The sequence below is a fragment of the Aythya marila genome (assembly GCF_965140915.1).
Source record: "Aythya marila genome assembly, chromosome: 5".
Taxonomy (NCBI): Eukaryota; Metazoa; Chordata; class Aves; order Anseriformes; family Anatidae; genus Aythya; species Aythya marila.
In genome coordinates this window covers 5,194,731-5,206,059 of record NC_139046.1, presented here as the reverse complement: position 1 = coordinate 5,206,059, position 11,329 = coordinate 5,194,731, and the positions used below count along the sequence as shown (strand labels likewise).

Here is an 11,329-nt window from a genome sequence, read left to right as displayed (position 1 = left end):
ACACACAAGTTACCCTTCCATTTTAAAGCAACAGGAGAGTTGATTTAAAGCAGGAGATTGCTCCTGCTTTAACAGGAGCAACCAGCTAAGGTGAGTTACAGATTCTCCTGTATCATGGGAGATGGACATGCAAGGACTTTGTGGGTCACTGCATCTAGAAACTTATGACCATACTGCATGACCCCATACAGAAAGTGACGTTTCTCTACTAAAAAAAAAATAATAATACGAGAGACATCAGAGATAGTTAGGGATTTACTACACTCTGCAAATTAAAGGATGAAATCCACCACTTAGACAAAAAGTGTTACCACGGTCTCAGAAGCTGTTCCTAGAGACATTTAACTGTTGGTGGATCTCTCCCTCCCACACTTTCAATGCAAGGAAACCTGAGAAAGTACCATTCTGCTTTACAGGTGGGTGACAGCAGGAAGGACACAGAGGAACCACAAAGGAAGGCATCTGTCCAGCCAGGTTTGCTATGGACCAGATGGGCTGCAGACATATCCCTGAAATTCCTAACCATCACAGCATCCATGCTAGTCGTATGCCCACTGCTTCACAGATCCCAGAGCAGAAGATGAACCTGCAGAAAGCGGCCCATTCTCTGGCCCAGCTCCATCAGACATGCCTGCCATAAACCCCCAGCCATCCCACAGACAACATACAAAGTTGTTGCTGCAAAGGGAAGCAGTGTTGTCTGCGGTTAGCTCCTTTCTCCTTTGCTGGCAGAGACTCACCTCCAGTCCTATGGGAAGAAAGAAACTGAGACAGAGTCCAGTGGGTGACACAACTGTCACTTCTTTCTCATAACCTTGTCAGGTTTGTGCCACAGCCAGTTTCCATGCCTAAAGAAGGCACCGGGGACACCAAGCCTACAGTCCTCTACCCAGCCCAGCACCTGAGCATGAAGCTTTTGGTGATTCGTTTACCGGCCACTTCAGAGGGATGCCCGTTGCATTACACAGATCCATTTGGTTACAGAAACCTACCATCTGCCCCTCAGTTGTACTAACCAAAGTCTGCAAGCACCCTGAAGCAAGGAGGATTAATATTACATTTCCATCTGCTCCGCAATGTGAGCTGCCCATAAGCAACAACCTGAAGACATCTCCGAGCTCCTCAATCCCATCCTGCCCTTAAAAAATGCAAGCTACTGCAAGAACAACAGGAGCCATGACAATCCAGTTCCCTCAAAGCACAAATCACATACACAGCAACATTTTAAACTTGCTCCATTTCCTGCATGACGAATTCCAGGGAATGTTAACAGGCCACATTAAAGAGACACCGAGGTGGTGACAACGCCAATACAAAACCATTGACTGGCACTGCCCCAACGTAACAAACTTTAAAAAAGTATTAAAACAGACTGTTTATTACAGCATATGATGTGTTATATTAATTTACACAATGATATATATATAAAAACAGCCATTGATGATGTACAGTAAATTGGACATCAACGGGAATATTAAAACTACTGATACTCATGCACGTGACATGCATATGTTTTTTTTTTTCAAAAGCAGTTTTACACAATATACTGAAGCTACTAAGCCTTGGTCAGCTGCTCCAACAGTTTATTCTGAACACCACCACAGTCCACACTAGGACTTCCAGGAAATCAGAGCAGAGTGCACTCCAGAGAAGGCAACTTGACCTTGGAGACAGATTTAACAGGAGCCCTTTCCTCATGGAAGAAGGTTGGGGGAGGACAGAGGCCAGCTTCAAGAAGAGAATCAACAAGAAAAAAAAAAAAAAAAAAAAATCAGGCTGAACTATCAGGAGGAACAAGTTCAAGATGTGGCAAGAGGAGCAGCAGAAAGGGAACAAGAAAAAACATGAAGACCACCCATACTCCCTCCCCCTCACCCCCTAAAACCTTATGACCTTAAGCTGTTGATATCCTGTATAAGACCCAGAACTGGAAAGAAAAAAATAGGCAAAGAAGATCCATTCCTGGAAACATTAGCCTTTTTTTCCAAAGCCTTCTGATACTATGCACTGGAGGCTGTTCACCACTGAAATGGCAGTGTTGTGTTTTGTTTTTTTTTAAACAAGTGTAATGTTTTTTATTTCCACTTAAAAGGCACTAGTATCCACCCAAGTTCTGAAGACAAGTGACATAATTTACCTTAAGTTTTAAATATTTGTATAAAAAAAAAAATCTGTGGAAATATGTACACAAAAGCACCTTGCTTCCGAAAGCAGAAACAGATACATTCCACCAAGTCCCTTCACTAGACGGTCGTCATGAGCTTCAGGGAACCTGACCGAAAGCGCAGGATTTTCTTCTTGAGGTTGTGGGAGGCCTTGATTTTGACAAAGGCCTTTGCTGCATTTTCATGCAGCTCCGGAGCCGTGACCGTCTGGATGGGGAGCGTCTGGACAAACTGGGACCAAATGAGGCCCCCGCTTTCATCAGAGTCGCTGGTGGTGGTGCTCTCCCCGACGAACTCCACCTCGCTCAGGCTGGACTCGCTGTCTCCGAAGCAGTTCGTCGTGTAGTTGCTCTGCTCGTCCTCGCTCGTGTCCACCACGGTGGAGTGGAACAAAGACTCGCACTCCGCCGAGTACTCCGAGTCGCTGGCCACGTAGGCGTAGGGGCTGACATATGGCAGGGGAACTTGCGAGTAGACTCCTACGCCGTCCCGCCGGTTCCTCCTCGCCCTCCGCAGGGCCTCCTCATAGGAAATCTCCGCCGATGACTTCCACCGGCGGTAGTCGGCCCGCTTGTGTTTCGGTTTGGCCACCACCACCTCCCGGCCGTGTCCGTGGGATCTGATTACCGATTTATGGAGGCCGGCCGGCCGGCCCTGGAGGCCAGACTCCGGCTGCAAGCCGCTGCTCCTCTTCCCCCTGGAGGAGGGCTTTTTCAGTTTCTTATTTGTATCCAATTCCTCAGGAAAGCGGCACTTCTTGCCGACCGGCTTGCCTTTCTCCCGCAACGTCTGCGCGCTGTTTTCCAGCCCGTTGGTGAGGTGCGGCCTGTGCTTCAGCGCCGAGCTTTTCAAAATCTTGACATTTCGGGTGCCTTTGTGGAGCTTAACACTTTGCTGCTGGGCCGGTATGTACTGGGCGTTCACCAGCAGCCCATCGTCGAGGCTCTGAGAAGAGGAGCCCTCGCTTTTGAAATCCAGCGTGGGCCTCTCCTCCACAGGAGGCGAGGAGGTGTGAGCCGCCTGCAAGCTGCTCTTCAGTAGAACCTTTTTGGGAGGCTGGCTGACCCTGGTCTCTGGCTGCAGCACCACCGGCTTCCCTGGGCTCTCTTTGGGAGATGCAGCAAAGATCTGGCCGCTTTCCTTGGGAACATCCCCCGTGGTAGCCACCATGTGCCGGTTTAGCTCTGAAGGCGCTGGCTTGGCCCCGCGTGGCAGATGCTTGCTCTGAGCTTCACTTGCCGCACCAGGTGGAAAAGCTGGTGGCAAAGGCACCTTTCTACTCTCCACCTGCTCACCACCTGCCTCCCTCGGCCTCTGCTTGAGTGGGGAAGACACCACGGTGTCCAAAGCGGCCGTCCCACCAGGCGGCAAGCACGCTTGCTTCGTGCTCTTCAGGTTCACGACGTTGCTGTGAGAAACCGCCCCAGCAGCCTGCCTGACACACATGCTGCCGTGTCGCAAGATCCCTTTGGTGGGATCAGCGTTGAGACTTGTCCTTGGTTTGTTAGTCCTTACAGAGTGAGTCTTTCTCTGCACCAGGCTTAAGATGTAGCCGTCTATCCTCTTGCTGGCAGATGGGCACGACGCAGGCCAGGAGCCCGGCGGGAGAAAGGCATCGGCTGCTTTTCCTGAGTCTATTTCAGATCCAGCGCAAACATCGGTAATATCGCAGCCGAGTCTCTCCTCTTCTCGTTGTGGGTTCTCAGTCACAGGGAGAAGAAACATGGGACTCTGCACAGCGACCGCGTGGAGAGGGCTGGGGTACCGGTAGACGTCACTCCCGTTTTTAGACACCAGATCGCACTGGTACTTTGGGTGGACATCTGCAACGACATCGAGGGAATTTGAGTGCGGTGTGGACAAAGAGCGACAGACAGAGCCTGCGGTCTGGTCCTCATGCTGGCCTTCCTTATTATAATCCATCCAGCCTATGAGATCTGAAAGGCATTTTAGAAGAGTTTAGAGAGCCTGCCAGTGACAGTCCTGCTGTTTTTCACACGCTGTCAGGGGCTCCGGTCTCATCTACACAAGCAGTGTAATGTTTTCAGTACGGCAGTGCTGTTCAAACAGGAGAAATCTCTCTATCAGGGATGCTGCTCAACAGCTATACAAGCAGCACTATTCTTCTACGGGTCTCTTCCCACCTGCAGCTAGGGAGGGTTTGGGTCAACATGACTAAAATTGTTGAAAAAATAAAAATCTCAGCCCTGATGAGAGTATTTACATTGATTTCAAACTTGTGCCTAGACTGCTAAGAGCTTCCTGTTTAATATCCAAGCCACCCAGAAGCCTGTAAGGGTCTCTCCTGTTTGTGTGTTACACTGTCACCTGTATAACTCACCGTGGGCCTCAGATGTATAACTCTGAATTTACTTTGCCCAAAGGGAAACAAAAAACATAGACAAGAGACCAACAAATTGCTTCTAGCTTACTGACAAATTTCACTTCCAGATTTTTCCAAGTATGTCTTGGGTCAAAAACTAAAATCCAGATTTAATTTTATTGTTGTTATTATTATAATTATAATTACTATTAGCATGATAACTATTCATAATTGCAAAATTGTAAATAATAGGTGTGCATTTTGAACAATAAGAGGTGAAAGAATGGGAAACAGGCTCGTTTTTCCACACAAGTACAAGGATTGCAGGTCAATACAGCCGATAACCTAGCCTTGGCTCTGCAAAGAGAGTTGTGGAAGATAAATCCAGTGCGTTTCAAGATGCATGAGTCACATTTAATGGCTAAGGCACTTAGGAGACAAGCAACCTTACAAGCAAGGCTTCAATCCAAGCACCTACGATTATTATTTTCTTAAGGTTTAGTTCATTTTGTCTTCCTGGGTAGGGGGACAACCTAAATGATCCTTGGAGATCACTGTCAGTTTTGTTTTCTACCCTTGGGCTAGAAACTTCAGCCAGGGTTCTCAAATTTGAATGCTCAGTGCTTGCCACTTATCTAAGGCTTATTTCAAAAGAGGTCTCACATACTTTGATGAAATTAGCTGATAGAGATGATGTTCCTGTGTGGGCAGGAGAGGGAGAACAGGGAAGGTAAGAACAGGCACTTCCTCCAGATCACCTCACAGTTTTCCCACATTTCCTAAATTCTATGTCAGAGTCAGGAAATGTTGCCAAAAAAACTTCTTTGAAACGTGCCAGTTTGAGAAATTTCATCCCTAAAAGTGAGACGGTATGATTAATGAGAGTTTTAGATTTCATGTTGTACACAGAAGAAAAAAAAAAACAGCAAAGCAATCTGCTGGAAAGCCTTATGCATGTTTTTCTTTTTATGTATGGCTGCTGAAAATCCCATATACCTTTCAACAGGGAACATTAAATTACCTCAAGCTGCTCAAAGGATAACTTAGAGGAGTTCTCAGCATCTCAGAAAGAATGTATCCCAGGCTGATTTTTCCCACTTCTGAGTCAGAAGAATGTGAATTATTTTGTCCTCGATTCACAAAAATTCACTATAAGTTAACCTTAAAGAGCAGAATGGAAATTAGAAATACTATGGTTATGAGCATCCTCCACAACCCAGAATGGACTTAAGGCTTTTGAATGAGTATGGCTGCAACTTCAACCAGTAATGCTCAATCACAGAAGTCCTACTGAAGCAGAACAGATTAGGACAGAGGAGGCCTTCCTATTTTACCATCATATAAATTAAGGATTGCAACTTCAGCCTGTCATCAAAGGAAAGTCAACAGCTCTCTGCCAGGGACTAAATACGTTTTCCCTGTTCATGTTGTCTATTTGCCTATAATACCTAAACGAAGAACACACCTCAACATGGTCACCTGGGTGTTAAGGACCTTCAGAACTGACAAAATGACTGCTACAAACAGACCAACTTGCGACCTGCAGCTAGCTCCTTACCCTGTCACTTTTAATAAGGACAAGTGTGGCTATATTGCATGGCTGTGGAGGTACTTCTAATTACTGCTGTTTAGTAAAAATGCTTTTCTAAAAGAAATCATGAGAAAATAGCCGACTAATGTGTTTATGTGCGTATGTACCACTGCCCTCTACTGGGTAGAGCAGCTGTCATATTTTCATGTGTGGGTTTTTTTTTCATACGTTTAGGGCAACAGATTCACATGTGAGGCTGGAGTGGTGGAAGGCAAACGGTCCTGCCTCATGACACATGTACATGATAGGCACTGGAATCTTTTCAGAGCACAGTACATCAAATGAAAAGAAGAAGGGTTAATCCAACCCAGATACTCCTGAGGCAGTATTTCCAAAGCCAAAGCCACCTCCTGGAGTATGATGTATTCGACCTGCTTTTACTATACCTGCAGATTTAGGGCGTCCATCTGAGATATTCAGTGTTGCCTCCAAAGGGCTGCAAAAGCAAGTGCTAGAATGGCAACTGGATAAACACTCACTGAAGACAGAGTTAGACGAATTCGAGAGCGATCCAGAAGCTCCATCACTCAGCTCATAAAACCCTATAAAAATAAGAGTTCGGATTTATATTAGTTATGTCTACACAAAGTTACCATTTGTGTCCCTAGAAAGGCAGTCATGCTTGTGTTTATGTTGGCTTACTCTATTGCAATTAGTTATGGGATTTCATTCAGTCATCCAAAAAAGCAGTGCACAATTTAGTAATATCCTTACTGCTACGAAGAATTCAGTTTAATAGTAAGGCACTTAAAAGTAAAAGAGCACAACTTTATTCAGCATATGATATTTTAAACTTTATTTTTTTTAACCTTTATAGGGGCTGGGGTTTTAACCTTTACAGGGGCTTATGGATTTTAGCTAGAAGGCTCCAGGCTGTGTTTGCCAGCCCACTCATTTAATAGCATATTCCAACACAGACTCCCCAGCTATCACCTGACTACAGAATTTTTACCAAGTGTTGGGCCCAATGCAATCCATTATTTTCAAAAAGTTCTGGACATAGATATAATATTTAGGATGCCATGAAAGAAGAAGAGTAAAAAATGTGCAGGCACAGAAATTTTTATTTCTTGGTAAACACGGTCTACCCAAGAAAAATACAACACACTATAATCAAGATTTAAATTGTACATTTAGGAAAAATGAATGCAGATCATATCTACAGAACGAGGATGCATCCTGGAAAACAATTCTCTTGAAAAGGACTTAGTCAGCATGGAAAAGCAGCTCAATCAAGCTTAATGATATGGAAAAAAAAAAAAAAAAAAAAAAGGAAAAAAGAAAAAAGCTAATGAGATTGCTGGATGTACAAAGAGACTAATGAATAGCAGTTGGGAAATGACTTCACCAGTCTATATGGCATTGGTAAAGAAAGACATTGGAACGGTGTGCCTAGTCCTCAAATCCAGCATGCTTAAAACAAAGCTAAAAAAATGGAAAGGGGCCATAAAGCTATTTAAGAGCTTGGAAAAATGCCTTGAAACAAATGACTTAATGAACTTGACCTGTTTAGCTCATCAAAAAAAGCTGGGAATTAAAATGTATAGCACCTCCAAGAGGAGAAAAAGCTGAGCATTAGAAAAGACCTTAGTCTATGGGAGAAAAGCATTTGAAAATAAATCAGTATGGGAGCAAGTCAAGTTCAAATTAGAAATAAGCAATGGTTTTAACAGTGCAAGTGATTGGTTGGTGGGTTTTCCACTTTTTATTGCCATCAAAAGTCTAAATGCTGCTAAGGAAGGTTCCCCATAGTTAAATACCATTTATTGGCTTCAACACAATTAGAATGGAATGAAATTCAATACATCAGGGATCAGATATTAAGATTCACTGTTCCATCTGGCTGCAAGATTAACTTTGACATCTTTTTCCTGCTGTCGCTGCTTGCTTTTACCATTTTTCCTGCAACCTCTTTCCTAATACACAGGAGGACTGGAACATTTTGTGGGTGGCCTTGAGAAAAAAACATGACCCAAACACTAAAAACCCAATTAAGCTTGAAACATCCCTCTGAATATGTTGTCTACAAACAGCAACCTCTCTAGTAGTAGGTGAACTTTCCTAGTTGGCACTAATTATCAGAGTGTGAATGTGCTATAGACATTTTCTGTTGTAGTACTGAAAATTACAGGCTGCTTAATTCTAGGTACTCAGAGGCTCCGTCCTGCTGCACATTGGCCTTACCTGAACTTGGACGACTGTCTGTCTCAAGGTGTTCATCTGTTGTTTTTTCCACGTCCAGACGGAGGTCACTTATTTGCTTATCTAGCTCTTGCAACTGATTTAATAGGCCGGCATCCCTCCTCCTCAAGCAGTTCTGGAAAACAAGATGACAAACGTCAGCTCCTTCAGTGGGACAGACACAAAGGGGTTCCACAGACTATCAGCCTTCTCCCTCTGAGCATCATGTCAACGCTCTTTAAAAAATAAGAAATTACAAACCGGACAAAGTCCTGAAATTCTAGATACATGCTCTGGATAAACACTTAACTGAAGAATTATGCAGGCACTTCATTCCAGCCTTTTCCAGCCAGCTCCACATAAGGAGCGTGCCCCACAATACACTGTGTTGGCAAAGCGCTCTTTTGCGAGAACGCAGCTGTAACAACAAAGCTGTTTTGTATGATATGGTAAAACCAGACCTGCACATATGAAATGGGTTACTTCAGGGAAAATACAGCTTTGCCAGTGTAACAGGGGACGTTCACCACCGCAGTGATGCTAGTCAGAGATCACATCTGTTCACACAATGGGACGAGCGGCTCTGCCAACAAGTGTCTGTAGTGTGGGAACCGCCTCGTTCTGCTGCACGGTATAAGCCCATATTCCACCACAGAGGCAGCAAGATTCCCAGAGCTGGGATCACCGCCCTTTTATTAGTTTTGCAGTGCAGCAGGAAGGAAGAGAAATTCTTCCTCTTCTCCCATTATAATTGTACAAAATTGCTGCGAGATGAATTCTAAGGCTATTTATGAAGGTAATTTGATGGCATAAAATAAGCAATAAGAAATGATTTTGTAAGGCACTCATTAACCCACGGTCAATGCAATCAGTTTCCCTGTGTGTATTATAATGTTGCTTATCCATCATCTGTTCTGCTTCATACTCTTTAATTGTTCTGGCTTTGGGGAAAGTAGGGGAAGCAGGGGGAAGGTTTATCTCTTTTTTTTTTTTTTCTTTTTCCAAGTGCATCATTTGATCTGTGCCCAGCGGTGCTCCAATACACTCATCACAAAGAGTTTTGATGCTCATACCTGGGCTCGCTCTGAACCCATTAAATCAAGGACAACCTTTCCCTGGGGAAGGCCAGTCCTCGGGCAAAGGGAAAGCGAACGCCAAAAGCACGAACGAGGCCGTTTGAAGCCGCGCTGGCTTTGATCGCCATCCCTGGAGAACCGAAGGGGTGACCCAAGTCTTCTCCCACCTTTCTGGAGAAGGCTGGGAGCCGGGCTGGGGTTTGAGCGGTGCCTGAGGGCGCCACCTACTGCCCCCGCTGTCCCCCCAGCCCAGCCAGCACCCTGCCTGCAACGTCAAGTGCACAAATGGAAGCGCTGCCACAAAGCCCCTCTTCGGGTGGCGGTGCCCTGGTACTTGGCTACGGCTCTTGCCGAGCAGCGAGATCATCGTTTTGGCTTTTAAGGAAGGGAATCGGTCTAACATGAGGTGCACCAAAAGGCTAGGATGAAAAAAAAAAAAAAAAAAAGGCGGGGAGAGGGAGCAAATAATAAATCACGCCGTCCAACTTCTCCCCCGGTGAAAGCAAATGCTGAGCCGCGCACAAAGGCGGCCAGGCGCAGCTGTAGGCTATTTTCACTGCAAACCGATCTGCCGCTTCGTGCCGCCTGCCTCCCTTTCCCGCACGAGTCCCCTTCCCCTAAAAGCAGCCCCTTATCGCGCGGGGCCCGAGCCCGAGCCCGCCGCAGCTCCCGGCGCCTCCTTTGGGGCTCGCCGAGCCAGGAGCTCGCTTCCCACTTCCATTCAAGGCAAGGGGAGCGCATCCCTTGCCTTGAATGGCAGTCAGGGCCAGGCAGCCACCACCAAAACGCCGCCGAGGCTGCGGGAGGCGGCGGCGACGACCCCCGTCGGGGCTCTCCCTTCCAGCCGGTCCCCGAGAGCCACCCCCGGGCTCCCCCCGGGATGAGGGCAGGGAGCCGCGGGGAGCACGGGGCATCACCGGGACCCCCAGCCCCGACGGGACGGGGTGTCGGGCTGCGGTGCCGGGGTGTCCCCACCCGCCCTGCCGCCACCCCAAGCACCCCGAGGTCCCGGGGGCTCACCAGCTGCCGCCGCAGGAGGAGGATGTTCTCCTCCAGGAATTTCTCCTCCAGGCTCCGCGGCGGCGGCCCCTCGCCCGCCTGCTGCTCCCCTCGACCCCCCTGCGCCCCCGGGGGTCGCCGCAGCAGGAGGCTCTTCACCAGCAGCTCCTGCCTCTGCCTCAGGTAGTCCAGCTCGCCCAGCCCGGCTAACGTGGCTTCCAGCCTCTCCCGGGTGCGCTGCCGCTCCGCCTCCGCTTCGCCCTTCTCCCTCCAGCGAGCATCGGCTCCCCCCGACGGCCCCGTTCCCGGGACCGGCCCCGATCCCGGTGCCGGTGCCGGTGCCGGTGCCGGTCCGGGTCCCGCCGAGGCTGCGGCCCCGGGGCTGGCCTTCATCGCCGCAGGGGAGGGGGGGCTCCGCCGCTGCCTCCGGGCCCTGCCCTCGGGGGGCCGCCGAGCTCCGCGCTGTCGGGGCCGCCGCTGCCTCCGGGGCCGCCGGTGCCGGTGGCGAATGGGCCGCGGGGAGCCCGGCTGCTGCCACCGCCCCGCGCCCGCCCACCGCCGCTCCGCCCTCCTCCTCCTCCTCCTCCTTCTCTTCGTCCTCCTCCTCCTCCTCCTCTTCCTCAGCTCCGCCTCCCTCCTGCGGGGGCGCCGGGGGTCGGTGGTGGGCGCCGCCGTGCCCCGGTGGAAGGAGACGGAGGCGGTTTGGGGATGGGTGAAGGCTCTGAAAAGCCCCTCAGCGGCACGTCGGGGTGCTGGGCAGCTGGAAAATGGAAAAGAAATAGGGAGAGAGCAGCCCAGGGCGGTGGGGAGAGCAGGGGGAAGGTGGGGAGCGCAGGGGAGATGGCCTCAAGTTGTGCCAGGGGAGGTTGAGGTGGGAAATGAGGAGACATTTCTGCTCAGAGAGCAGGCAGGCGTTGGGACGGGTTGCCCAGGGAGGTGGGGGAGTCCCCGTCCCTGGGGGTGTCCAAGGGAAGGTTGGGCCTGCTGCTTGGGG

At 48.7% G+C, this 11,329-nt stretch overlaps 1 protein-coding gene across 4 annotated transcripts; it reads right to left on the bottom strand.

Annotated features, from left to right (window-relative positions):
* Positions 1–333: 333 nt before the first annotated feature.
* Positions 334–10,846, bottom strand: DACT1 (dishevelled binding antagonist of beta catenin 1). Of its 4 annotated transcripts, none has more exons than XM_082760569.1 (4): positions 10,357–10,846; positions 8,264–8,396; positions 6,559–6,621; positions 334–4,102 (listed from the first exon to the last, which is right to left on the bottom strand). In XM_082760569.1, the coding sequence occupies exons 1-4, from the start codon at positions 10,726–10,728 to the stop codon at positions 2,244–2,246; spliced, it is 2,427 nt and encodes an 808-aa protein (XP_082616695.1). In that variant the 5' UTR covers positions 10,729–10,846; the 3' UTR covers positions 334–2,243. The 4 variants fall into 4 exon arrangements, with proteins under 4 accessions (XP_082616695.1, XP_082616697.1, XP_082616694.1 ...); XM_082760571.1 differs by having other exon boundaries at positions 334–3,988; XM_082760568.1 differs by having other exon boundaries at positions 335–4,102; positions 6,466–6,621.
* Between the last annotated feature and the right edge of the window lie 483 nt (positions 10,847–11,329).

What these genes read in the sequence shown, in the direction of transcription:
- DACT1 (XM_082760568.1), bottom strand. Translation starts at nt 10,728, where the DNA reads ATGAAGGCCAGCCCCGGGGCCGCAGCCTCGGCGGGACCCGGACCGGCA. An exon ending in AGACAGTCGTCCAAGTTCAG is followed by an intron (nt 6,622 to 8,263) that starts GTAAGGCCAATG and finishes TTATTTTTATAG; the next exon opens with GGTTTTATGAGCTGAGTGAT. An exon ending in TGGACGCCCTAAATCTGCAG is followed by an intron (nt 4,103 to 6,465) that starts GTATAGTAAAAG and finishes AATGCCTTTCAG; the next exon opens with ATCTCATAGGCTGGATGGAT.